This window comes from Neolamprologus brichardi, chromosome 12 (genome assembly GCF_056152115.1).
Source record: "Neolamprologus brichardi isolate AB-2024 chromosome 12, ASM5615211v1, whole genome shotgun sequence".
Lineage (NCBI taxonomy): Eukaryota > Metazoa > Chordata > Actinopteri > Cichliformes > Cichlidae > Neolamprologus > Neolamprologus brichardi.
The window spans coordinates 28,535,330-28,562,902 of NC_142115.1; the positions used below are offsets into that span (position 1 = coordinate 28,535,330).

The 27,573-nt window shown below is 39.0% G+C and overlaps 4 protein-coding genes across 6 annotated transcripts; 2 read left to right on the forward strand and 2 right to left on the reverse strand.

Moving 5' to 3' along the window:
• Nucleotides 1-2,508: 2,508 nt before the first annotated feature.
• On the reverse strand, nucleotides 2,509-5,089 carry mcidas (multiciliate differentiation and DNA synthesis associated cell cycle protein). Its single transcript, XM_006790005.3, has 7 exons — nucleotides 4,922-5,089; nucleotides 4,768-4,840; nucleotides 4,584-4,663; nucleotides 4,038-4,092; nucleotides 3,672-3,898; nucleotides 3,187-3,297; nucleotides 2,509-3,046 (listed from the first exon to the last, which is right to left on the reverse strand). The coding sequence occupies exons 1-7, from the start codon at nucleotides 5,003-5,005 to the stop codon at nucleotides 2,603-2,605; spliced, it is 1,074 nt and encodes a 357-aa protein (XP_006790068.2). The 5' UTR covers nucleotides 5,006-5,089; the 3' UTR covers nucleotides 2,509-2,602.
• A 1,601-nt stretch (nucleotides 5,090-6,690) lies between these two features.
• Nucleotides 6,691-8,525, reverse strand: ccno (cyclin O). The gene is made up of 3 exons (XM_006790006.3): nucleotides 8,137-8,525; nucleotides 7,565-7,750; nucleotides 6,691-7,485 (listed from the first exon to the last, which is right to left on the reverse strand). Exons 1-3 carry the CDS (start codon nucleotides 8,488-8,490, stop codon nucleotides 6,874-6,876), a joined length of 1,152 nt encoding a protein of 383 aa, XP_006790069.2. The 5' UTR covers nucleotides 8,491-8,525; the 3' UTR covers nucleotides 6,691-6,873.
• A 615-nt stretch (nucleotides 8,526-9,140) lies between these two features.
• On the forward strand, nucleotides 9,141-21,573 carry tut7 (terminal uridylyl transferase 7). Of its 3 annotated transcripts, none has more exons than XM_006790007.3 (29): nucleotides 9,141-9,254; nucleotides 10,200-10,625; nucleotides 10,745-10,899; nucleotides 11,018-11,134; nucleotides 11,255-11,432; nucleotides 11,530-11,618; nucleotides 12,024-12,075; nucleotides 12,192-12,261; nucleotides 12,387-12,513; nucleotides 12,634-12,753; nucleotides 12,887-13,021; nucleotides 13,208-13,385; nucleotides 13,871-14,571; nucleotides 14,715-14,865; nucleotides 15,751-15,837; nucleotides 15,955-16,055; nucleotides 16,336-16,393; nucleotides 16,663-16,766; nucleotides 16,856-16,945; nucleotides 17,042-17,155; nucleotides 17,389-17,463; nucleotides 17,565-17,742; nucleotides 17,881-17,928; nucleotides 18,042-18,133; nucleotides 18,231-18,346; nucleotides 18,454-18,653; nucleotides 18,740-18,807; nucleotides 18,900-18,966; nucleotides 19,781-21,573. In XM_006790007.3, the coding sequence occupies exons 2-29, from the start codon at nucleotides 10,220-10,222 to the stop codon at nucleotides 19,837-19,839; spliced, it is 3,936 nt and encodes a 1,311-aa protein (XP_006790070.2). In that variant the 5' UTR covers nucleotides 9,141-9,254; nucleotides 10,200-10,219; the 3' UTR covers nucleotides 19,840-21,573. The 3 variants fall into 3 exon arrangements, with proteins under 3 accessions (XP_006790070.2, XP_035763211.2, XP_035763212.2); XM_035907318.2 differs by lacking the exon at nucleotides 19,781-21,573 and adding an exon at nucleotides 19,406-19,584; XM_035907319.2 differs by lacking the exons at nucleotides 9,141-9,254; nucleotides 19,781-21,573 and adding exons at nucleotides 9,305-9,599; nucleotides 19,406-19,584.
• Nucleotides 21,574-22,251: 678 nt separating this feature from the next.
• Nucleotides 22,252-27,542, forward strand: isca1 (iron-sulfur cluster assembly 1). The gene is made up of 4 exons (XM_006790008.3): nucleotides 22,252-22,362; nucleotides 24,049-24,102; nucleotides 25,735-25,840; nucleotides 26,519-27,542. The coding sequence occupies exons 1-4, from the start codon at nucleotides 22,282-22,284 to the stop codon at nucleotides 26,665-26,667; spliced, it is 390 nt and encodes a 129-aa protein (XP_006790071.1). The 5' UTR covers nucleotides 22,252-22,281; the 3' UTR covers nucleotides 26,668-27,542.
• Nucleotides 27,543-27,573: the final 31 nt, after the last annotated feature.

Here is a 27,573-nt window from a genome sequence, read left to right on the forward strand (position 1 = left end):
GCAATCAGTGGCCGTGTTTTGCGGGTAAAGGCCCTGTATCCGCGGGCCACACCGTTTAATGAGGAGCTGCTCTGGCGCTAAGTGGGCCGAACGGCGCGAGAGCACGCACGTTCTTGCCACCTGCCACTTCCATATGCGCTCGCACCTCGAGTGCGAGCCCGGGACAGTGCGCCAGGTGCTCCATCAGGCTGTCATAGAGTCCAAATGATAGACATAAAAGGTTAAGCTCTCAAGATAACCCACAGTAACCTTTAATTTATCATCACGTCCAACAGAAACAACAACAACAACAAACGGCTCAGTGTTTGTTATTTTTACTTTTAACCTGGAACATCCACAAATCTGTGGCAGAGCAAACAAAATGACCACATAGCGTACTATAATCTAAATCCATCCAGTTCTCATTCATAAAATAAAAATGGTTAAACTAGTTTTGTTTTGTTTTTTGTCATTAGTATAAAATGTATCAAATGTAAACAGCCTGCATTTTCATGTAATATTTTATTTAGTCAGTTCATTTAAGTTTTTTAAATTAGTTAAATGTGAATTAGCTTTCATTTGCCCAGAACCTTACACGTCTGTATCCCACCACAGGATCAATGCGTATTTTTCCCGCTGGACTCCGTCAGGCTTGCAGCCTCTCTCCAGGTTTGAGTTTAGTCACCTTAGAAACGCATTGTGTCTGTATTTTCCCTTCTCCTCCCGCATTGTTCCCCGCAGTTTGGCGGTAGCTTAACAGGTCAAAAGTGTCACAGCCAGCTTATACAATGCTTTGCCCTGTGCCATGCTCTCACCAGCGGTGCTGGTCAGATACAAAAGCATTTGTTTGCGGTAAAAATGGCTCAAGGCCTGGCTGGATGTCGAGCTCAGCACACGTGCAGATGTTTTCTATAATAAAGTGGCTGAAATTTGACATTAAGCATCAGATTGTGGCCAAGGTTGGCCAGTATGTAACAAGGGAAGTAGGATGGTTTAACTAGATAATTATTATTGGGCTATCTGCATCTATTTAGAAGCAGCTGGACAGGTCAGATGTAAGAATCTGCCACACTGACTTGCTGAATGACAGATGTTTTGTAACACTTCTTCTCCTCATCCTTTTACTCTTCCTCATTACTTTCTCTCTCTCCTTGAACAAAAGGAACACAGCTCAGCTTTTGTATGTGATCGATTAAATGTCACTGTTATGTGTAAAACCTCACTCTCCTCACCATTAAGTTTCTTCTTGAAAGTTAAACACCACATTTCTTTTGCAATGACTAAATTGATTTAAACTGGCTTTGCGTTACAGAGAAACCTTTTAAAGCTGGATTTAAAAAAAAAAAAAAACATCAGTCAAGTGGTCTTTAAGTATAAATTTGCTATGAGTTATTTATCGGTTAAATGCACCTCAACTTCCCTTGGTGGTGTAACTTTCCATGGTCTTTAAATAAATAGTCAGGCCTGTGTTAATCAGGTCTCCATCTCGCTATCAGGTTCTTCTTATCTGCACTCGCTGTGTTAAATGCGGTGTTCATGACAGCAGGAGTGTCAGTACTGTAAACTGTCCCCAGTCAAGGGTCTGCACTGTTGCCTTCACTGCTGTAAAACAAACAGCCCCTGGTTGTGGAAGTTTATACAGGTGCCTGACCTGAGATTGTCCAAATGTCTTGTGTACCAGCCAGGTTCTTACAGCTAAAGATTTCAACAGTGAGGTGGAAGAAAGATTTTCAAAGGTCAGAAGGTAACATCCTCTTTAGATAAGTTAATCTCTTCATCTTGGTTTAATTTCCTTTTTGTTTTGATTTTGTCTGGTTTATGGTGGTTTGGGTTTGTTTTTTGTGTGTTAAATCCGATTTTCTGTTTGTTTGCTTTTTTTTAGATAAATGACACAGCTAAAGTCTTTCCCTCTGGGTATACTGTTTATACAACTATTGTGTTAGCAGTCAGGTTCATAAGAGTGATAAGTCAGGAAATACAGCCCCCAAAAAAGAGAGAATCTGTTTAAATTTCCAAAAAGGATATAAACAAGGATGTTGGCTGCACTACATCAATGCTCTGTCCACACTTTCAGGCCACACAGTCACTCAGACAGAGACAAAGCCCCTGCTTCTTAAAGCAGGTCATAGGGTTACATTTGTTTCACTGCTCAAACAAGGAAAGTTCACAGTTTATTTCCATTTGCCTAATTATCACCTAAGCTGCCTTATCATCTTAAATAAAAAAAAAAACTCGAGTCAGCTACATGAAAATGTACACATTGTTTTACAGTTTTAAAAACATTTTTATTTCCAAATATGTAAAATCACTGGCATTTTCCAGGACAACAAATATATAGTGAGATGCAAACATAAACAAACTATGTAAACCAAAACACAATGTAAACAACAGCTTGGGCAGTTTAATTTCTTTTGTTAAGCACCTCTTCTCTGAATGATTAGCTTTCAAGCTACCTGAGGAAGACATCAATGAATCACTTACAGATATCACTATAGATTATAAGTTAAGCATTAACAGTTGCAGCCCACACATACACTTCTGTCCACCCAATAGAATTAGGGCATCTGCATATGACTAATCAGAGCCACATAACAACTCCAGCTTTATTTGCTAATCTCTCATTTCAGCTTTGTTTGGGAACCCAGCGAAAGCGGTATCCTGCTTGCTGAGTCCTTGAGGTAAAGGCATGTCCATGAGGAAAGACCTGAGTTCTTATAGTGCTGTGTTCTCTGACAGAGGTCCTAAAAGATGAGACACTCTCTCCAGCTTCTGCTGCATCCACAGTCATGTTGCTGTCTTTAGCTATGGATGTCTGCAGGCCTGAGAATGCACCATACATGGATATTGTCTTTGATTCCTGTTGCAGCCTTGTTTCTGTAGAGCTGCTGTGAAGTACAGCATTGCAGCGTGTGCTAATATCCCTCAACATGTCCTCCACTGAGTCCGAGGATTCAGTTTCATATCCTTCATCCAGTCGCTGGCGCTTACAAGGACTCAGTGAGTTTTTATCACCACCATAAGGCATTACTGGTTCTTTTACATTTGAGTCTCTGACTGTCATCAACTTCTGAAAGAAAATGATCCAAATTAAAGACTAAAAAGTTTAAAGATGAAAAAGTTTGAAACACAATTTACGACAATACAACCAAGAGGTTACATCATATACATGATAAATACTGATTTGACTTCTCACAGTTCTGAACTTACTTCAAGCACAGAGGCTAGGTGCTTTGCTCGATTAGCCAGCTGCCTGAGGTGAACGTTTCTTTCTTCAAGACAATCAATCTCGTCTTGTTGCCTTTGGAGGGACTCATGGAGCTGCAAGCACACAAAGCAAAATATTTTCTGTAATGTGTTCATCTTTAATAATTATTTTATTTTTTAATGTTGGCATAACTAAGTTTGTTTTTAGATGTGGACAAACAGTTATTTCAAATGTACCTGTAATTTACCATGCATGTAGGTTTTCCACAAACTCTCCATTGTATACCTTTTAAACCAAACTGGGTTCTGATCAGGATAAGGTATTTGATATTATAGCAGGTAAATAGGTTTATATAACTAAATCATTAATATAGTTATAATTTTTAACAATTATAATTTCACAATTTAGATCCATTATAGTCCAAATTACATCAAACTTTGTATCACCATTTACATCATTTGTGCAGTAATGCTCCATAAGACCTTACCTGTTTGTTGACTGCTATGCTATGTCCCAGTGCCTTTCCATGACACTCTGCTATCCCTTTCCAGGAATCTCCATCCTGGGCATCTGGGTTGCCTGTTTCTGCAGATGAGTTAACCAGACTGTCTTCTGGTGAAAGGTTGTGCTGAGGGGTGAGGGGAGGTATAACATATCCTTGAAAAGGTACCAGCTCAGCTGAAGACAAACTGCTCTCCAGGGTTGTAGGCGAAGCTGACAGAGAAGACAAGAACCCAAGGACTTAGCCAACGTGATTTTGGAGGTGCACGATTTTAACTGTAGTCATGTCAATATAAAAGTAACAATAGCGATGAGCAGCACCCCAGCGGTGTGGAAGGTTTAGTTTTCTCACCTGCCATGAAATCCAGCCCATATTCTCCAAAATCCTGGTCATTTGCATCCAATTCCTGTGTGGAAATAAAAATGACGATCAGCATTTATCAGTATTTCATTTAAACAATTCGATTTAAAATAACGAAAAAGAAAAACGAAAAAGTGCATAGCAGGTTTACCTGAAAATCAAACCAGGAAAAATCAGGGCAATACGATGTTAAAGCAGAAAATGTATTAGTTGACATTTCAGTCAATATGTTTTCGTGTCGTCGCGTTATGAGCTCACGCTTGTCTGTGTCAGCTCGTGGTAAAAGACTGGACCATTTTCTAGCTTGTGTGTCATGAGTTAAGTACAATGACATTCGTGTAGGATTCCAGCACATCGTGTCAAACATTAACAGAGTGATCCAGACCTGCAGCTCTGCTCACCATCCTACATCTCCATCCGTCGGGAAGGGGTTGATTTCCATGGCTACATTTAAGCTATGCCATTTACGTGGAGATGTGACAAAAACTGATGTCCATTTTTTAAAAACAACATTGGTCTTCGGTGTTTTTTTCTCACCTGACAGCCGAGGGAGTCTCTCTCCTGTCTCATAGTGGGCACACCCTCTTCCAAATCATCCCATGCAATTGTTGAGAAAGCTGCGACAGAAGAAAACAGTGGGACCCCTGAATGCATTTATGCGCTCAAAGTGACTTAAAGGCACTAATCCTGAAATTCAGCCATTGTGTCAGGGTGAGCTTACCTTGTTCGATGATACATGGAAACTCAACATACACAGTGACGGGACTGCTGCTTCTTGGCACAAGCACTTTATCCTGTGGGTAGAAAACACTATAAAAGTCTTTCCCACTGCACAGAGAAGCTCTGTGTTTTGTGAAAAGGCAAATATTTCAAACCGTTTTGTTTGTGACAGCGTTCGTCCATTTTTGCCTCACTTGGTTGGGACAAATACCATCAAACGTTTTTCCGTCTCTTTGCATCTCGATGAGCTAAGCTCCGTCTGCAGAACTAGGAGGACATGATTTGATTTAGAGCTGATATACTCGACGTTCTCCCGGTCTGCGTTTCTTCATGCCGCGGTTTCACACTTTCGACCCAATCAAATGCACCTATTTGGTCTCCAGGGAGTAACAGCGTCCTCGGAGATTAAACGGGTGCAGACTAACGGTTTTCTGGTCTGAAGTGTAACAGTGGTGCCGCGCGTAACGGCGCCATTAGGCTACAGCAGGTGTTCCTTGTCTCAGACCTGCTTTCCTTGAGCATTCAGCTAGATAGTCCCTGTGCCAGATGCTGGCTATGGTTTCTTTTGGACATACTGAAATGTTTAGAAAAATGCCTTAGGCTCATGGGTTATTGTATGGCGTACATAAACAACAGATGTTGTGCAGGCTGAGCGTCACAAAATAAAGTCGCCAAAATATCTTATTTTATAATTATATGTGGTAATAATTATTACATATTTTATGTAATTATAAATAAATCCTCATCAATTTATTTAATAGCATTTTTGCGACCAGAACAGTCAGTGAGTAATTTCCATCTTACTGTGCGTAAAATATCTAATTAGCTTAGGTACAATCCTTCTGCTACAGTTAAAGAGCAGGGGAAAAGGAAAAGGGCAATTACAGCCGACAGCTCAGTAAACAGTCGTGACAAATGCCTCTATTAGTAAACAAACAAGAGTACCCTTAACGCTGAATACACCTGTGTGGTCGACACTGTGTCAGCAGGTCGAGCTGCCACGCGTAATGGATTATCAGATAAAGCCCCTCGATTGACCAAACTGGGTTGGCACAATTCAGTTTCACATAATATAGCCAAGGGTAAACAAAAAACGAGGGTAAACGGACTTCCAGGCAAACAAGCATATAGCATATAGCCCGTGTTGGAGAGCCACAAGAGTCAGTACATTGAGGAAAGTAATGTTACACACAAGGTCTTATCCTCACATTTACAGCACTTTCATGGTTGTGCGTGTTTCTCTCTGTGTGTGTGTGTGTGTGTGTAGGGTGGGGGGTATTAGATTTATACTTGTAAAAAACGTGCTTTCTGGGGTGACATTTTGTCATCAGTCATTTAATACCGCAATGCTGTGAAAACTGAGACTCCACTTCCACGTCTATTAAAACACAAAGAATTTGCAAACAGACATTCAACTGCTTTTTCTCAGGTGTCATGATTACCTATGCATGTAATCAAGGCAGATTTTTATGTTTTTGACTCACATGTATTCTTTAAGTTGTCATTTTAATTAATTTTATTCTGTTTCATATGATAGTCAAAATTATTTTAACTGCATTCTTTGTGGTAGCTCACACTTCGTGTGGCTTATAGTTGATTTATTTCAACAGTTAACATAAGTTGCTTTGAAAAAAAACGTAATTTTTCACAATAAGTTTAGAAACCGGGACAAATGTGTTTGAAGATGATTTTAATTAACTCTAGCAATCAATTCATTACAACACATTTTTCTTCATTAAAGATGTTCCAAAACTAACAAAACTCATAAACCTGCAACAAATAAACTGGCATACAGAGGATTCTGACTTTTTGTTAAAAATAATGAAAAATAAAAATTATATTTCAATATACTTCATAATTATATAGTAAATTATCTTAAATAAATAAAAAGCAATACTAAATCATAAGCATCCTGTAGCTGTAAACGGTTGACTGTCTATGAGGTATGTATAAGTAAAAGTAGGTCTGCATAAACACAAGAATTCTGAGCACCAAAACCCCCCAAATAGATATCTTATCCTCACTTCTTTGTTTAAGATATAACACTATAACCCAAAATTAAAGAGGAATTTCAATTGCTGTTATCAAAAAAATCACACTCATGTAGTCACATAGTAGACATCACATCCAATGTCTCCAGGTTTAATGACACCAACAGCTTCAGGTTGTCTTTGCATTCCTGCACTAGACTCTGTTTGTCGCTGTCATCCTTCACTGCTAGTGAGTCTCCCTCATAATGCTGAGAATTGCCTGTTGGCTGAAAAGAAACTGATTGTGTGCATAGTTCATCCACAAAACTGTCCCACTGATCTTCGTGTGAATGGATGGTTTCATGCTCAGGAAGACCTCGTTTACTTTTCAGTAACTCACTAGCTACTCTCAGTGCACAGCTGGCAGTCAGTGATGGAGGGTATTTGTTGAAAGCATAGTCTGCAAGAGTCAGCTCACAAACATTTTGTGCAAGGTTGCTGCACTGCCTGGGCATTTTTGTGTCAGGATTCATCCTTGAAATCCTGTCATCACCTTTGTTCCCAGTCACTAGCTGTGAAGCCTCAATGCAGTTGGTGTAATAGTCTAGAAAAAAGGCCAGGGTGGGTGCAGAGAGGCGGAAGTTAAGACGAAGGAGGATGAGACACTCCAGGTTGCAGAGCTGCTCTTTGGTGAACACATCACAGCACAATGACAAGAGGTGGCTGATTTGTGGTGAGCAGACCTCCACCTGCAGAGGACAAAGAAAAGGATAGTAGAATGATATCCAAAAACACAAACCATCTGCTCCACGAGCATACCACACAAACCTGTTTACTGGCTAGGAGAAGTGCGGTGACACCAATGAGCTGGAAGCAGTCAGCAGCAACAGGTGTGGAGGCCAGGAACCTGTCCATGATGTTTACAGCCAAGCAGCAACACTCGAAAGACAGACGGAAGTGTTTGTGCACAGGGATGAGCCAGCTGACCAGCTTACAGCGGGCCTCTGCAGTCAACTGTAAGTAAAACACACACTCATCAAAATAAAAACTTTTAGTGACCTTGGTTCTTAAATATGATGTGCTCTTAATGTACAGCAAGGTATATATTTTCTGGCATTTCACAGTACAGTACCCTACATATTATCAGTAAATGGTCCTAAAATCGTCATGTATTCTGCATCTCAGGTGTTTCTTTAGTTGAACAATAGAACTTATTAGTATCTGGAAGTCACTCTCACTGGAACATTTAACTATCTGCCTTTAAACAAAAGGAGTGAATTACCAGTTTAATTTATATGACAACAAATATATTTACATTTTTTTAAGTAGCCCAATAAGTCAAAAAAGTATAAATATACGTCTAACACGGTTCATTTAGTTACAAGCTGTATGTGTCTTACTTGCGGTTGGCGTGCCAGGCTTTTGCAGGGATGAAACTGCGCCTCTTTCTCCCTTTGGATCATAAACCCGATGTCTCCGTACTGAAGGTACCAGCTGCAGAGTTGCCTTGCAACAGGTTTTTGTGACATGAGCAGGGAAATCTCATTCTTAGCTGGGGATGAAATCGGGGAGCATGCCAAATCTTCTTCAAAACCAGAGTCTCTTAATTTGGACACGAGTTTCTGTTTTCTATTCCGAGCAGTTTGGCGCTGTTGAGCCAGTGTGAGAGTTTCTGGAGAAGGAGAGGCGACGTTCATTCGGCTCCTTTTGAAAACACTGTCGAAACCACCTTCACAGTTCTCAAAAGACACCATCTCCAGTGTCTGACTAGAGCCGGTTTGCACACACGCTGTTAGGCCAGCGACTGCGTATTTAGGCTACTGAGAGCAGTGCGTCCACAGCAGCAGTCTCCTGGATGCTGGTTTCTGGATTTAGTGGGGAGTTCTCTCTGATGACGTCAGTTTTCGCGGGGTCTTCCCCGCTCAGGCAGCTCGCGGCTCTCCTGTGACCCCGGGCAACCAAAGCTAAACAATCACTAGCACCATCTAATTAATTATCATGAACCATATGTTATACTCTTAAGTCTATTACACGAGAGAGAGAGAGAGAGAGAGATTAGAAGACAATGGATGCCTTGCCTTTTAACTTTTTGTAGAAAAAACATCAAATTACTTGGGCTTATTATTTTATAGAATGCCTACATATTAAATGTTCACATGTGAAATGTATATGAAAAAGTTTACATTTTATACATGTATTTTTCTTCTTGTTGTTCTTCCTATAATCATGCTAACATCAGAAAATTATTAACAACAATAACAACATTATAATTTCAATTCTACTACAAAAATGTGAGCAGTGTATAAAGTTCTTAATATTCATCTCCTAAGTATTAAAAATTTAATTTTTGTGCAATATATCAGTCTTTTTCTTTTTTGCGGTGGGCGGAACACGGCCGGTGACGACTAGAAAATAAACGGCTCCTATGTCACCTTTCAAACTCTAGTGCAAGACAAGAGAGCGTGCCAAGTCAGAACTGAACAAGGCTTCAACTATGTCCTCTGTGCACTAGCGGGAGGTATTTTGATTCATTTAATAATACACGTGTATAGTACAAGCTAGCGTGTAATTAATGGCTGCCTTTATCTCAGCTGTAGGCTGGGCAGCTCGACAAAAACTGCAAGAAACAGGGACGATAGCCGCTGCTAGCTGTTACCCTTAAGTGCCTGTGCTAGCAAGCTAAGTATGTGTAGCTAACGTTAGCATTGCTGTAACTGTGTTGCAGCAGGAGCTAACAAGTGCGGTTATTAGCACTTATTTGTTGACGAGTTGTAAGGCACTGAGGTGGCAAAGTTATAAACCGCCAGCTCGAGGAAGTAGAAGAAGTAACAGTAGAGTCAAATAATAACGCTGCTGAAGCTAGGTAAGCTAGCTAACGTCTACACCATGTCATAATCTCACAATCCTGTAGTTTGGGTTAGCCTTTACGTGTGTGCGCAAACTATTTCAGCTAACTAAGCGGCTGTTATACTAAAAATAGTGACGTAAAAATGTTGACACTTAAAACAAGTTTTTGGTTTTTTTTATTTTTATTTTAGGAATGTCAGCGTTCATGGCCATTGAAAAGGGTTAACTGTTAACCCGAGTTTGCAGAAGTCAGCCAGTGTTTTAGAGAGGTTAATATTACCGTTTTTATCACCTGCTACCTATTGGCTCAGCATTTTCGAGTAGGTGCTGAGCTGCAAAAAAAAAAAAAAAAAAAAATGCGGCATCGCCTATATAAGTTGTGCAACAGTCTGGTATGGATTACATGGCAAGTTGTGAAAATTGTGAGCAGTTACAACCAATATACGTTTTTCTACATGCCAAAATAAAATGAACTGAAATGGGACACTGCTTCTTCAAACAAGAGACTTCTGCCAAATGCAGACGTTTGGCAGATCTCTTGTAGCACAGTTTGTGTTTGTGCTGTTTTGATTACATAAGAACTATTACCACATTAACTGGACATTTTATCTTGCAGTTTTATCACAGCAGTGTATCATGGAAAACTCTGGCAGGCCTTACCGGGCTAAGCAAGGCGGCAGGGAGAGGGGGGCGGCAGCAGCAGCGGCAGAGAAGGGAGAAAACTGGTGGATGCAGGACCAGGTGCGAGGACAGAACTTCAGATCAGATGGAGGCCAGCAGGCCAAGAAAAATCAAGGTGGGCCTTACAGGGCCAGCCCTAAGAAGGGAGGACTGGGGCCCCTAAGCCACTCTCCTAGTGGATTAAGAGGAGGCCACAGCCCCTCACAGAGAGATGATGTCCGGTGGTTCTCAGGTCCTCAGGAAGATAACTGGAGAGAGCGCCCGCAGCAGAGCTGGAGGAGGGGTATGCAAGGAGAAAGTCCAAAGGAGGACAGGGAACAGGGAAGGAGAGAAGCCACGGATGATGGTTTTCAAAAATCAGGTAAGGGTTTGGAAGTCAGTCTCTGCAGAAGGAATGAAACACTTTCAGCTTTATCACTAAGTCTATGTTGAAAACAAACTAGAAATTCATACTTCCCCCTGCATTTCTCATTTTCAAAGGTAAAAGACGGCGTAACAGAAACAAGAAGAAAGCTTTTGCTGAAGAGAACAGGGGCTTTGTGATTGAAGAGTCCACACTCTCAAACAAAGAGCTGCGCAGCCTACGGCAAGCAGAGAGGCGGCTTAACAGGGACGAGATCTACAGCCTAAAGAAGGTACAGACCCTAAAAGCCGTAAGAGGTGATGTAATGTTTGAGTTGGTTGGTGCAGGTGATTTACAGATATTTCTAACGGTGTAATTTTTTTTGTGTGTGTGTTGTACAATTGTTTTAGAGGTCCCACAGCAACCCTGCTGCTCTTTACAACTGTGCCCTGTGTGATGTTCTCCTAGAGTCTGTGTCTGAAGCTTACAAGCATATTCGGGACAAACGACACAAGAGAAGGGCCAAGGTTATTTTACATTTACCGTATATAGATTGTGTTACTGTGTTGCTATTGTGGAGTAGTAGTTTTTATGCATTAAAGGCTGTGATCAAGACCCCTTTCCTGTATTTGCATGTTGGCTTATAGGAGCGACAAGAGCAGCTGATGCTGACTGAGATCCTGCCTCCTAGTCCAGAGCAGATCAGTGCCATAAGTGCAGTACTAGACGCTGTTGTCCAGGAACATGGTCTGAACGACCTGGACGTTGAGAAGAGACTGTGTGTTGTCTCCACCATGCAAGATCTCCTCCTGTCTGTTCTGCCTGGTAAGACACATAAAGAGGAAAGTTCACGATATACAACTGTACTCTTTCAGTATTATTAAAATCGTAGCAATATTTACCTGCTTTCTCTCATCTATAGAGGTCCGACTCAGGCTTTATGGATCATCTTGCACTAAATTTGGATTCAAGGATTCTGATGTCAACATTGACATTCAGTATCCAACTCACGTGAGTAACACAGTGTGAGTTCATGATGTGTGATACAATTTTATTGTATTTTTATCTTAATTTTATATATGTTAATATTTTAATGATATTAATGTTAAAAATTAAAACTGGAGGCCTGTCAGGAGAATAATAGCTAGGGGAAGAAGTCTTTCATCTGCATGTATATGTTACAAGTTACGTGGGTTTAGGGTGACATTATTTAAGGGAACAAATACAAGAGATGACAGCAAAAATATTAGTATATGGCAAAGGTAAGATGTGTGGGTGGGGGGAAAAAATATAATTTCACTTGATTTTAGATTTCACAAGTTGTGTATGCTGTGCTTGTAGCATGCACCATAATTATGTTCTTTTTAATATTATATTTATGCTGTATAAAGGCTTTGAAATGGAATGTATTCACAGATGCATCAGCCAGATGTCTTGATGTTGGTTAAGGACTGCCTCTCTGTGAGCTGTGAGTTTTATTTTCATTTTAGACTCAAGAGTCTTGAATAAATCTTTCAGACATGGTAAAGTCAGTCATGTGCTTGAGTGTCATGGAAAGTTTAAATTGTGTTGTGCTATTCTCAGCTCTGTTTGTTGAGATGGAGGCGGATTTTCATGCCAGGGTGCCTGTGGTCATCTGTAAAGAGAGAAGTAGGTCTGTATCATTTGCAGTTACATGGGTTTTTCTTGCATGTGACAAGAGAATATTAACAGTACTCATACCACAACAGCATAAAATTAACTTATTTTTTGTCGTCCCCCCCCCCCCCCCCCCAACAGTGGTCTAATCTGCAAAGTTAGTGCAGGGAATGAAAACGTGTTCCAAACCACCACATATCTTTCTGCCCTGGTGACTCAGGAGCCTCTCCTCATGCCACTGGTTTTGGGCTTCAGACGCTGGGCCCGGGTATGTTTCTAGTAGACAAAGACTTGTTCCTCACATTAGCAAAGGCATCAAAACTATTCACTCATTTCTTTTTTTCAAAGTTGCATTTGTTCTTAACATCATTTTTGGCTTTCTGTTAAGATCTGTGAAATTGATCGCACAGAAGAGGGGAGTCTACCACCATATGTCTTTGCCCTTTTGGTTATCTTCTACTTACAGAAGCGCAAAGAACCTCTCTTGCCTACCTATTTCAACCAAGATGTAAGTCTTTTTTTCATTTCCATCCTTAAAAAACAAACAAACAAACAAAAAAACATATTAGTTTGCTTTTCATTATTGGCTCTTTTTAGGAATTTTTTGGAATAAACTGATGCAAACATCTGCCCATCTTTAGATCAAAGTGTTTTCTCTCAGCCGGCTGTCAGACTTCAACCTTACTCATACAGAGGATGGGTATTTACACTGGGCCTACACCCCTTCCTCCAAGGAGTCATCTCAACCAGCAGAAGGCAACTCCATAAAGGGGAAGGTAATCATGAAGATGGACACACATAAATAAACTGAAAGACTTCCAAAGAACAGAAAATATAATTTTGACTTTTATTTGGAGACAGGTTTTTGTTTTTTGTTTTGTTTTTTTTAAAAGGCTGTTGAATAAATTGGAAACTTGAGTGATAATTTTTCAGACTCGTAGTAATATAAGGCTGTCTTGCAGGTTCCGCTGGTGTTTCAAAGTCCTCATCCACCAGTGGAAGTTGGACTTCTCTGGGTCGAAATGCTTCGCTTCTATTCCCTGGAGTTCATCATGGCTGACAATATAATCAGTGTGCGGACTGGTGCTGTCCTCTCCCGAGAGATGAAAGACTGGCCTAAAAAGCGGATCGCTGTAGAGGGTCAGAAGCTTTCTTTTATGTTTGAATCATTTTCATGTCTTGATACTTCTGTAAGGAGAAGTGGTCACACAGAATCTGTTTTATTGTTGCTTATTTCTCTGTTGATTCTGTCCAAACCTAGATTTTTATTTCTGTTTGATTCATGGATTAACGCAGTGGTTCTCATACTTTTTCTTGCATACCCCGTTTCAGAAGTTGGAAAAGTTAACAACCCACAGTTTTGGTTTTTTTTATCAGTCATTAACTATTAATTGTAGCTTTACTTGTAATACTTTATTTTAAAGTGTAATTTTGCTTAAAGCTCAGTGCAACATAATCAACAAACTATTGTATACCCCTTATCCCACCCTTTTAAAAGTTATTAATTCAATTTAACCCCCACCCCCCCCTCCCCAAACCTGGTTGTTTGTGTCCAGTTGCAGTGGCTAAGGTTTGTGAACCACTTCTTTTATGTGTTCTAATGTTTACAAATGGTTCTGTTTCAGACCCGTTTGCCGTGAAGAGAAATGTGGCCCGCACAGTGAACAGCCAGCAAATGTACGAGTACATCCTCCACTGCCTCAAAACCACATACAAGTACTTTGCACAGTCACTCAATACACCAGCTGCTAATCACAAAAGAGAACTGAAGGGAGGATATGTTCAAGGGGCCAATGCTAAAGCTTTGAGTGACGAGAGTGTGGGCTTGTCAGATTTCAGTAATCTCAGCATTCATTCAAAATATACGAGCCAATCTAAATCTGTAGAAAATGGCCCTGAGGACTCTGATTGCATTATTGAGGAAGAGGAGGAAATTGAAGAATTCAGTGACTCAGATGAAGAGCGGGAAAAAGAAAAAGTGGACTTGGGCAAAAGCAGCCTTTCGGAGGATGAGGATGATGAAGACGAGCAGGATGATGACATAAATATTGATGTCGACATGCATAACAGACACCACCTGGACAGCTTCACCATAGAGGATGAAGAGATTTTCCTAGTGGACGAGATCTCAGGGGAGGAGCTTTTGTCCGATGAGGAGGGTCCAGATTTGGACACACCTGGTTCAATGGATGAGGAAGAGGAGGAGGAAGTGGATTTGGCACCTGTCAGTGTTTCTCAAATTAAAGATGAAACACCAGAAAATAAAAGTGAAAAACAGAGCAGACCATCTTATGAGTTCACCAAGCAAGCTTTCACCAGAGGAAAGGTAAGTTTTCCTTCAGTTACTGGCAGCATTTGCAATTGTGTAATTTGATTAAACAAAAAACATAACATTTTAAAGTTGTATGGTAAAGATTTAGGTTGTAAGTGAGGAAAACTATATGTATAACTCCTTTCAATATCACATAGTCCCACATGGTCGTGTGCAGCTTGTGCAAACGTGATGGACATTTGAAGAAAGATTGTCCAGAAGATTTCAAGAAAGTGCAGCTTGACCCCTTGCCCCCAGTAACACCAGAGTTTCTCAGTGTCCTCAACAAAGTCTGTGAGCAGTGTTACAGTGAGTATTATGGGACATGTAACCCTTACCTGCATTGTGATGTCATATTTCTACTCTTGCAAATTTTAGTAATATATACAATGACAAAAATATACAAATGTATTTAAAATGGTTAAAAAAAAATTGTTTTTGTTGATGGTATGAACAAGTTTTAAAAATGAGGCTCATGCAAACATTTTCATACTGTTGGACTCAACAAACTCTTAATTATTGCAAGTTCCTCATTTCAACTTAATGAAGTCCACCTGTTCATGTTTTTTTTTTTGAGTTCTAATCATTAGCACTTAAGCAAAATTTTATGTAAGATTTAAAAAGTGCTTTGGAAGAAAACACAGATGTGTCAGTGGTTTTAGTCTTATTTGGTAAAATTTGTGTGAGTTTATGGTTTAACACATGGGATGAGAATATGTTAAACTTTAAAGTGTTAAAATGTACACAACTCTAAAAAGAGCTTAATGCAGGTGCATGAAAAGTGTAGTATAGCATCCACTGGATCTCAGCTTATGTGACTGTTTTTCACAAAATAATTTTGTATAAATAAATAAAATTTAATTTATATAGCACCTTTCTAGACAGAGTCACAAAGTGCTGCACATAAGATAACAAATAATAAAAAGGCAAAAATTAGTCAAAAACATTTTAAATAGGTGAGTTTTGAGTTGTTTTTTTTTTAAAAGTTGTTTCAAGTTGTTGTTTTGATATACTAGTTAATTGTAGTTAGTTATCATAATATGTCTAATTGGCATGTTCATATAAAGTTATTTCCTGAGTCCTGTTGTAAAACCAGTTATTTAAGACCACTTTTGGTGGAATAGTGCTTGTGTCCAGTAAATTACTTGGTCACTAAATATCATTCATTCATTCATTCATTCATTCACTTTTAAGGTGATTTTGCCCCAGATGAACTGGAAGTGGGTGTAAGAGAGCACATCCTTCAAGACCTTGAGATTTTTGTGAGAAGACAGTTTCCTGGTGAAGTTGATCTTTTAACTTTATTTATTTATTTATTTTTTAATTGAATTGGCGTGATGTTCCATCTGAATGATTTGGTTAACAAATCATGTGTTGATTATTTATTTTAAATCACAGGTGCTCAGTTACAACTGTTTGGCTCATCCAAAAATGGCTTTGGATTTAGACAGAGTGACCTGGACATCTGCATGGTGTTGGAAGGACAAGAAACCATAGATGTGAGTTACCAATAATTCTTTACCATGTAGTTTTGGTTCTGTTCGTCAGGGAACCAGCTGCAGTTGATCTTTAATTTACACCAACTGGATTTATCAAGCTTCTAATGACGACTTGAAGTTGATGCGTGTTTGATTTGCCCATATGCTTGAAGAATACATTGGTAATATTTTTTATTTGGAGGCAAGTTGCCCTTGTTCCTTTTCATTGTTATGGTTGAATTACTTATTATCTAGCAGGAGTTATTATTATTAAATCATTTTTGCCTTCATTCCATCATAGGATATTAACTGCATCAACATCATTGAAAGCTTGGCAAGATCGCTAAAGAAACACCCAGGTAAGACATAGTAGCTGTGGTACGAAACTGACATTCATGCACTTTATTTTGTCTGCAACCAGCGACTGTCACTTTTGATCAAATGACAACAAACTGTTCTGGTTTTAAGAGATTCTAAAGTTCTAAAATAATTCACCTTTAAAAAAATGTTACCTACCCATTAATTAATTAATGAATGGGAAATGCATTAAGCTGAAATAAATTATGATTTAATAAAGTTCTTAATCTTCCCCATAAGTGCCTGTAATGTCATTATGTATCCACATCAGGACTGAGGAACATCCTTCCAATCACTACAGCAAAAGTACCCATTGTGAAGTTCTACCATGTTCGCACTGGCTTGGAGGGAGATATAAGCCTCTACAACACACTGGTGGGGCTCTTTTTGTCTTTGTATGTATTTGAAAATAAGAAAATGTGCACCTTTTGAAATTTGCAGTTTCTGTTTGTTTTTTTTCTCAGGCCTTGCACAACACCCACCTACTAGCTACGTATGCTGCAATTGACAGAAGAGTGAAGATCCTCTGTTACGTCATGAAGGTTTTTGCCAAGGTGAACATGCTTTACAGACTTGTGACTAAGACATCTTTAAGTGTTCTTGCTATTGTATTGTTCAACGTTAAAATGTTGTTTCCACTTCCATTACAGATGTGTGACATTGGAGATGCTTCACGTGGTAGCCTCTCGTCATATGCCTACACCCTCATGGTGCTATTCTACCTTCAGCAGAGAGACCCACCAGTTATCCCTGTGCTGCAAGAGGTACAGATGTCTGTTTGAAAGAAGAGCCAATTTTATTCTCTTTACAAACAAGTTGCACATAGATGTGTTGATTTGTCTATGCGAGTGTTGTCTCAAATACATTTATCCCCTTAAACTAAAACAACAAACTTATACCTCCATTTGGATGAATTTGTCAACAAGTCTCTTTGTAGTGGTTATTTAATGTATTTCACAATATCATGTGTCAAGCTTGACTGCTTGGTTTCTTGCAGATCCATGATGGGAAGAAGCCTGAAGTACTAGTAGATGGTTGGAATGTGTACTTCTTTGATGATTTTAAAGCACTAGTAAGTGTTTTGTATTTGATTTGTGCCTAAACAATATGGTTAATATAAATGTAAGACTGTGTCTTAGTAGCTCATCAATATTGTCTTTTTTCCACCTTCAGCCCAGTCACTGGCCACACTATGGGAAGAACACCGAGACTGTGGGGGAGCTGTGGCTCGGCCTACTCCGCTTTTACACTGAGGACTTTGACTTCAGAGAGCATGTTGTCTGTATCCGACAGCATGCCCGCCTCACCACCTTCAACAAGCAGTGGACATCCAAATACATAGTCATTGAAGGTAGCCTTGTGTAAGACTATTGCTGCAGTGTATTGTAACTAATTTATCCACAATCAAATGTGTAATTTTTATTTGCTGAATCAAAGTAATTGTATATGTCTGCTTGTGAAGATTTTTCAAGTTCCTTTTTTGTCACAGATCCATTTGATCTCAATCATAATTTGGGTGCTGGTCTCTCGAGGAAAAGTAAGATGGATATAGATTTTTATTTTTTTCTCCCATTTCTGACATCTCAATGATTTTTCTTGCACTTTTCACTACTTAAAATGTGCATGTTTTTATTTTGGTCATCAAAACAGTGACAAATTTCATCATGAAGGCTTTTATCAATGGCAGAAGAGTGTTTGGCACACCCATCAGATACTTTCCTCCTGTGTATCCCAGTCAGATGGTCTGTATTTGTTGTCTGAACATTACTTTTTTTTTTTTTTTATTGTGGTGATATTATCCAATCAGCACTAAAACTGTTTTACCTGCATCTTTCCCAGGAGTATTTCTTTGATCCTGAAGTACTTACTGAAGGAGAAGTGGCTCCCAATGATCGCTGCTGTCGCATCTGTGGAAAGATTGGCCACTTCATGAAAGACTGCCCCCTGCGTAAGAAGTGGGTGCAATCTCAAGTATTTTGTCATAATATTTACTTAAAAGTCTGTTAGCACCTTGCGTGCCTGCCTTAATGTTAGTGTTACATCGTCAATGATTTTGGATCAGGTCTAAGCATAGAAGGGACTCGGAGAGAAGGCCAGAGTACCCACAAGACAAAATGGATACAGCAGAGGAATCGAAGGATCAGATCAGACACAAAAGTGAACACTGGCGGAAAAGGGATGGAGTGGATATCCGTTGCTGCTACCTATGTGGATCAACTGCCCACATCAAGAAGGACTGTCAGCTGTACAGAAGCCCTGCTGGTAAGTACCTGCAAGGTCACTTTACGTTCTTTGAAGTATGAAAAAAGTCACATACTTACTTTCAATGTTCACTTGTCATTTGGCAGGTAATGTGAAAATGGAGAATTCTTCTTCTTCACCCCACTTTAGGAATTTGCGAGAAACAGAGAAACAAGTATGTTATGTTTTCAGTCAACCTAAATTATAATTAATTCTGCTTTGTACACTTCTACAACTGTACATCTTTTGAGCTGTCTTTTATTTTAGGGCATACCTATACAAGAAGATAAGAAGAAGAGAAAGCAGCAAAATGTGATATTAAGTCCACAAGCAGGTAATTTAATTTCCTATACTTTTTATGCATGGAATCAGATGTCTCAAACCTATACTATTAGCACTATGTAGCTAATTTTAACATGTATTTGATTTATTGTGTTTTTAAATTGAACGTAATTTAAACTATTTGGGCCCAACTAGTCCAAAATAATCATAGCAACTACAGAAAAGCATACGGCTATTTATTATGTTACATCTTCATTAAGTTTAGTTACACTGCATTTGTACTTAATTGTGGATTGCTAGCCAGCATTAGCACCCAATTTAAAAATGATGCTTTCCCAACATGTATTTCCATCCCTAAAGCACACATTTTGCCAACTTATTTTATTTTAAACAAGAATTATCTGTAATTTATGGAGACAAAGTGCAATTTCAATTTTCAGAGAAATTAGACTTGGTTGACAGTGTATTTTTGCATTGGGTCAATTGTCTAGGGCTCATAAAGAGAGACGACATGATTTCTATGCAGCAGGCTCAGATTCATCCATCTTTTTCTGGACTCTGGAGCAAACACTTTCTGATCTTTTTCCTCAAATGGAGCATTCTGGTCCTTATTTCATCTGTTGTTTTCCATGTGGTCTTAGAACACATTCTCTGAGTTATTGTACCTGGTATTGTTGCCTGAATGTGTTTTTGTTTTTTCTTGGTCAATAAAGCAATGTTCAGTTTGTGTGGATCAAGCAGTCTGCTTAGTTTTGTTACCATCTTAATATACTGGGGGGGGGGGGGGGGGGGGTGTTAATGCTGCTGTTGAGTTAGAAAATTGTGTTTGTAATAAATGTTGATGACTGCTTTCTGGTTTGTTTCAGGTAGTTTAACCTGCCGAAATTCGGGTCGCTCTGGTCAGAGGAAGAGCCCAGTGGAATGAGAAGCGGCTGTGAATAAAAAAAGAAATAACTACCAGATTCTACTTTTGTCCAGGCAGACAGCAACCCAAAGTCCAGAAACCCTTAAATCTGAATGGTACTGTTGGGCCAATAGTAGCCCGTTCAAAGCCAAAGCCAGGACATCTTGACTTGAAGCCAAATAGGGCCTTTTTATTGTTGTGGGTTTTGTTTTGGGGTTTTTTTTTCTTCCCCCAAAGCTCTCCCCCTGAGAGTTTTTTGTTTTGTTTTGTTTGGGTTTTTTAAAAAAGCTTTCATTTGAACAAAAAAAAAAAAAGAAAATAAGCAAGTAAGCATGCATGTGATGCATGTGATGTCTTAAAATACTTTGCCAGTCAAGAGGTTTTCCCTTGTTTTTTTGTTTTTTTTTTTTGGTTTTTTTGGGGTTTTTTGTATATATAAAAACTTTACATTTAAAGCAATATTACTGCAAATTTGGTGTAAAATCTCTTAAAATTGGAATGTAAATAACTGTCTCCTAGACGACTAATAGCTTAGATCTCAGTAGGGTATCTTTTGACATCATACTGTATCTTTAATGCTAAATTTTATTTTTTATTTTTTTGGGGGGACACTTGGAGGTTCAACCGTCCTTTAATTTGGTAGATTTGGTTAACCAGTGTTTATAAACACTGTTACAGCTGTGAGTCAGATTGAAATGATAAACTGATTATGATATTAGTCTGCTACTCAACATCAAAACGTCAAGGCTATTTTGCATTAAACCAAAAAGGTTTCAATTCATATGCGTTCTTTTTTTCCCTTAAGTGTTGTTTTAGAGATTGGGGAAAAGAAGATGTTTCTTAATGGCAGTATACCTTTTTAATGCCCTGGATCTTTATTTTTTATTTTATTTTTTTAATTGTAAATCATGTGTTTGTCCTCTGCACTGATGACCATCTGTCCATGTCTCTGGTGTTCTTGAAGACAGAACTACCTGCAAGGTGTCTCCATGTTTGTGTGCCTTTTTGTTAGAAAAACCACCATGTAAGATGTGTTTCTCAGGATCACAGTTTTATTCTTAGACTGCTGGTCCACTCAAGCTTCATGGATATATACTGCCCTAAAACTGCCTGCAGATGTTAGTAGAGGGAAGGTAAAAGCTCATTACCTCTCAATTTTCTGTATGTCTTCACACTGCTAGGATGTGTTGTAACGATGGTAGAGGATCACATGCTTGAGGGAAGTTGGGTTAAAAAACTTCCTGTGCAGACTCTTAAAATTTATATTTTAAAAAGGAAGAAGGAAAAAATGAAAAGTTGTTCTGGCTGACTGCACACACTGCGCTCCAACTAGAGGTAATCTCAGTTAGTTCATTGGAGAGAGAAATGTATTTATTTGCCACAAAGGCTTCATTTCATTGTAATGTTGCCACAGATTGGTAGCTGCACTGTGGGGTGGGTGGGTGTCCAGGCCCTTGGATTATGTTGCTGCTAGTTATGTCTCAAAGGCCTGCTTATAATTCAACTTATGTGGGGTGTCTGGCTTTATTATATCTTACTCTTACTGAATTTTATAATAAAAAAATGTTGGTATTGTAATCATATTTCTTATTTTAAAGGATGTGTGCTTCAATTGCTTTAATACCAGCTGTATTTTTATTTTTACCAGGATTAAATGGAGGATTTAATTTGGTGTCAGGGACCCCCTGATTGTGTTAGGAAAGGTTTGTTCATGGTCCAGTTTGTCTCAAAGAATTAAACTGAAATCAAATTCCAGTGTGGTTTTTTTTTTTTTTTTGTATTTTTTGTATTTATTCCCCCCCCCCCCCCCCCCCCTTTCCTCCTCAAAATATTTTAAGTATATGAAGCAGTAATGCCAGGAGTCTTCAAAATGTGTTAGATCATATGCTGCAAATCCTGCAGGTGTCACCAAAGCTGAAATAGTTTAAAACGATAAAATAATTTCACCATTTTCCCTTTTTATGTCGTACATTGCTGTAGCAAATGAAAACTCGTCGCACTGTCAGTAATATCTCAGTGGAAACTTATACGAACAGCTGGTGGCAACAAAAAATATAGCATATCAAAGAGAAGATGTATTTTTCTTATAAAGGCTGATTAGACCCCCCACCACCCCACAACTTAAGTTCTAGAAAATCTAGTTAGCCTGGAAAACCAAGCTGTTTGACGGTATAAATAACTATTTAATAACAATGGGTGTAAATAATAAGGTGAAAATTGTCCACGCATAAGCACCGCCGCAGATGTACGTAGTACTTATGGATTTTACACAAGGCTAGTGTCTGTAAGAGAAGGTTACATAACAGCGACATCCTGTCATTTTAACCCCTAAGCCTATTTGCAGCCATAACTGTCCGTCGCAATAGTAGCCAATCAGATGGACGGATATTTCTTTGGGGGCGTTTGCTAAGTTTTTATACGCTTGCGCAATCCTATGTCGTGATTTCAACAGTCGCGAGCAACATGTCTGCCTCCGTGGTGCGAGCGACCGTTCGAGCGGTCAGCAAAAGAAAGATACTGGCCACAAAAGCGGCGTTGACACTGGTATGTTAATAATTTTTTGGTTATACATGCATGTGAAGCACTTTATGTGCGGTGAGTAGTTAGTGCTCGAATAAGGCTAGGGTTAACGGCTGCGTCCGGTATGATGTTAGTTGTGTAAGTTGGCTAAGCTAGCTAATCATCTGTTACACGCAGATCAACTTAATTTCAACTTTTCTTAACCGTTATTGTAACGGTGCATTTTTTCACGTTGCATTGGCATTCACAATATTTAGAGTAAACACTGTGGCGGTTCTGCAAGCACGACTTTAGGCTCAGCTAGATGCTAACGCTGATAAGTGGCTAGTCAAGACGCCTTTTGTTAGTGTGCTGCTGAAGTTTCTGTACCTTGACAGCAAACTGGACGTCCTTAATATCAAGCAGGGTCACCATTTCAAGTCATACGGTATAAAGTTAAGCTTCTTCTGGGATTTAGAAAAAAAGTGTCTGGCCTTAATATGTTGTGGATTATGGAGTAAAAGTTGTAACAGGTTTGATTGCAGCCTCAGGTTTGATTATTGAAGTTCGCAAAGAGTTGGCAGCATCGACAGTGAATAAAAACCACCCCGAATCATATCCCGTATCAGTCCTAAAGAACACTGGACACATTTCCCATAAGCCTAGTGGTAACACTGGTTCGTTTGCTGTGTAAACTCTACATGCTCAGAAAATAGATGGGTTGAGTCTGGTTTCACTGTTTTTGGCCAATAAACTTTAAGTAGTTAACTAATTTTATATTACTTGTAAAATTATTATTTTGAAGTAGTTTTCAAAATAATTGCAATTTTATAGCTATATTATGGTGGCTCATGTTCTGGTTTTTGCTTGCATTATATACTGTAACCAAAATCCCCCCAAAGCCGGAGGGTGGGTTCCCAGACTAGGTAATTGTACATAAATGTATGACAAATTTAAAGTACATAGTGTGATATTTAATGTGAATGTAAATAAAATTCTGAGAGTGCACTTGGCGTATAGTAAGCTCTCAGTACAGGCCAGAGTAATTACTTGTTTTCATGCGTGGGATGAATATGCTCAGCTATTGGTGTTTCAGCTGATGAGCTCTAGTAACAGTGCTGTTGCAAGATAATGTACTTGCATGGTGGTTTCTGCTGATAACATTAGTGTACTGAAGTGTACTTAAAATAGTGGGACATCCTTCAGTGATGCAATTGCAAATGGTGCCTTACATAAGGGGACTGCTGTTACCCACAAAACATAATACAGCGTATTTACTGTATACATTACTATGGCACGATGAGTTATTTTTAACCTTGTGCTGGTGTGGTAATAAATACACTCTACAAGGACCTATAAGTACATAACTTTGTATTTTAAAAGAACTCTGGGTTGTGACACAGCAACACATGCAGATGATCACAATTTAATGGCGTACAGAGATTGGTATTTTGTCTCCCAAATGCCTCCACATTAGAACTCACACACTGGCATTGATACTTTCAGCAACTACTGCTACACCTGAGGTTGCAGAAGTTCTGGTTATTTCATGACACTGCTGTTGGTCCTTTTGGGGGTGGGGGGGTTATTTCAACAGCAGCTAAACAGACAATATTCTTTTTCTGTTGTTTTTAGAAACAATCCTTTGCCAAATGAATTGTTTCCATCTGAATGCAGTGTAAATTGTAGCTGATGCCAGTAACGTTTTAACCTTCTATTGTCTCCTTTTAGACTCCAGCAGCAGTGAGCAAGATCAGATTGTTGTTGCAGGACAGACCAGAATATGTAAGTAATGAATATGGCTAATAAAACCTCATCCAATCAAGAAGACAAAGTTTCTTTATACATTGATTAAAAGTGTTCCTTTAGTATAGCAACAAATCAAATAAAATTCTGTCATATTGATGTGGTCAGTTAGGTAGTGGACAGGGTTGTTAATCAGTTTCAGCTGCTTTGGTGTTAATGAAATTAACAACAGGTGCACTAGAGGAGCAACAATGAGACAACTTCCAAATCAAGAATAGTTTTATAGGTGGAGTCCACTGACATTTTTTTTTGCCTCCCGTCTTTTCTGACAATTCTTCACTACTTTTGCATTTGACTAGGGTCAGTGTTACTAGTGGGGAGGTGATGAGGATATACCTGGACCCTACAGAGGTTGCACAGGTAGTTAAACTCCTCTAGGATGGCACATTAATGTATGCCATTGCGGTATCTCCCAGCACAGTCTCAAGAGGATTGATAAGATTCTAGGAGAGCTGGACGGGGCCTTAAAAAGTTCTTAAGTCATCAGCAATGTGGGTATCTGCTCCTTTGTGCAAGGAGGAACAGATTGAGCATGGCCACAGGCCTACAAAATGAGGCCACTGATGTCAATGTCTCTGATCAAACCATCAGAAACAGACTTCATGAGGGTGGACCCAACATCGTCTGTTGGGCGCTGTGCACACTGATTGGCATTTGCAACAGAATAGGAATGCATACCCAATTGCACCCTGTGCTTTTCAGTATGTTCATTGAACATATGTACTGATGTAAAAGGGTTTGAGGAAACCATGGAGAGCTGCTTTTTTAGCACGTCTGGTTTGGCAGTCAGTTAGTGATTGTCTGGGGAGGCACATCCATCCTAGACCGTCCAGGAGCTCAGTGATGCCCTGTCCATATCTGGGATGAGATCCCTGGGAGCGACGTTGTCAAGCATGCATACAAGCTTGCTGGGGCAATACAAACTACTCAGCAGCATTTTGAGTTGCTGCAATAAAATTTCAGCCAAATGGGCTACCCTGCCGCATAATTTTTACACTTTGATATTCAGGGTGTCTTTGAATTCAGTCTTCTGTAGGTTGATGATTTTCATATCCATCATGTTGTATGAAATTCTTTTCTTCCTAACACCGCACATAATCCATATCAGTATAGATACAACCCCATCCCCAAATGAGCTTTGTCTGTATGGATTAAACAGCAACATGTTCACCTTATTTTTTCATTTGCTAAAGTTTCTTTCTTTTTTTTATGAATCATTTGACTTGAAATTAAATTTAAAAATGTTATAAGGAATATCTGTGGGGAGTAGACTACTAATCTCAGCAAATTGGTTTTGAATTACAGCTCAAAATGTCAGTTATTTAATTAAAACAGGGACATTGAAGCATTCAGAGCGAGCTTTGCCTCTGTAGAAAGTATCATTGCTGCCATTAAATTCACAGGAACAAAAGAAGCATTTTGAGATATGAGTAGTGTCAAGACAGTTTACTAATTAAACTGCAACGTTTTACTGAGAAGTATAATAATGTTTAAAAATAAAACTATGAAGATGTATTTTTTTCTTGTACCATTCATCCTTCCTTTAGTGCATATATTACAAAAAACAGGGGGAAAAAAGTCTATGTTAACATATATCTGGTTCTCCATCAGATTGGTTTGAAGGTTGGCGTGAGAACACGTGGGTGTAATGGGCTGACTTACACACTGGACTACACCAAGGAGAAAGAAAAGTCTGATGAGGAAGTAGTACAGGATGGTAAGCGTTGTTTTATAATGAATCCAAGCTGAGAAAGGACTTTGTTGTAAGATTGTGTTTGCCACACTAGGTTCTTGGGTACTGTAATTGATTGAAAAAGTTTAAGGTTTTTATGAGTTTCCAGGTTCAGCAAGTGCATTTTTTAAAATGTTCCAGGATTAAAAATAAGAAAAGAAAAAAACTTTACATTTAGATGATCTCACATTGAGCTCCCATTTATCTTCTTGGGCCCCTCTCGACTGCTTTCAGCATGGTTTCTGTTTGTAAGTCTCTCAATGAAAGTCCCATTTTGACCACTTGTACTGTGCACACTCCAATTTCACCACGTACAACTTCTGTTTCAAACCAATCCAAATTTGGTGTGAATAATCATCACACAGACTGAGTTGCATGGCAGCAACTCAGTCATTTACAAAGGATTTATTTTTTCTTTTAGCCACATTAACCTGGGTTAATGTGGTTAACATCAACTCCACAGCTTTCCTTCTTGAGATGTAGGGAAATGTACATTAGGTTAAGTTGAGCATTTTCAGAAGACCATTTCTGTAACATTATCACAGATTGTAGTATTTGTGTTTCACTGCCTGTAAACAATCCAACCCTAAACTTCTTAGATAGCGGCTGACCATAAGGCTGAAACCTGACAGTAGTGATGACATTGTTCTGACCTTTTTTCAGGTGTAAGAGTTTTTATAGCGAAGAAGGCCCAGCTGACCCTTCTGGGAACTGAGATGGACTTTGTGGAGTCAAAGCTGTCTAGTGAATTTGTCTTCAACAACCCTAACATCAAGGGCACATGTGGTTGTGGAGAAAGCTTCAACATATGAGCACTATGAAGCCTCAGCCCCCCTTCCCTGCTCCAGACCCTGTCTCACTGATAAAGACTGACAAGGAAGTCTGATGTAAGGGAATCTTTGAGATGTTACTACCACTGCTCTCCTGCAAACCACTCGCGCATATGTAGTCATGAAATCCATGTATGCATATTGATGCTTAGAAGATTTTAATGCAATTGATGTAGTCGGAACCATCTTGACAAAAACAACTTTTAGGTTCAGATACCTCTGATGTAGACTACTGTTTATACTCGGCTCTGCATCTTAAAACAAATCTCTTATGATCTCAAAAGAAATGACTTTTTAGGTTAAAGCTATGTTATTCACACTGTTTTCATAAATTCAGTCAGGTCCTGCCATGGCTTGTGTGAGGAGAAAATGATACATGTCCTGAGAACATGTTCACTAAAGTTGAGATCGGATGGGATTTACACTGTTAAACAAAAGGATGAAGCATGATGTTTCAACATTTGAATCCGTCCTCCAAAAATTGCAGAAAGCCAGCAATCAGCTGTTTGACAAACACGCCTTTAAGGTGTGCTATTATCCAGGGTCATGTACCAGTAGTATGCAGAAGTGGAAGAGCTTGAGTGTCTTGAAACTGTTTTATCAGTTTGTAAAAGCTTTTTGAAAAGTATGTATTTATCTCTGTGTGTAAATAACTAAGATTGTAAATCCCTTGAACAACAACATACGCACAAAAAAAACAACGCACAAAATATGCATCCCTCAAGTGAAACATGAGGTTTCTGTTTTTTCTTTATGCTTGATGAAAGCCAGGATGTTGTTTGTATAGATGCTCTTAAGATTTGTAACCTGTGCAATATGTCAGTGTATATATGAAAGAATAAATAGATCACACTGCAGCCTGTGCTTCATGTTCTGTTTGCACCTGTT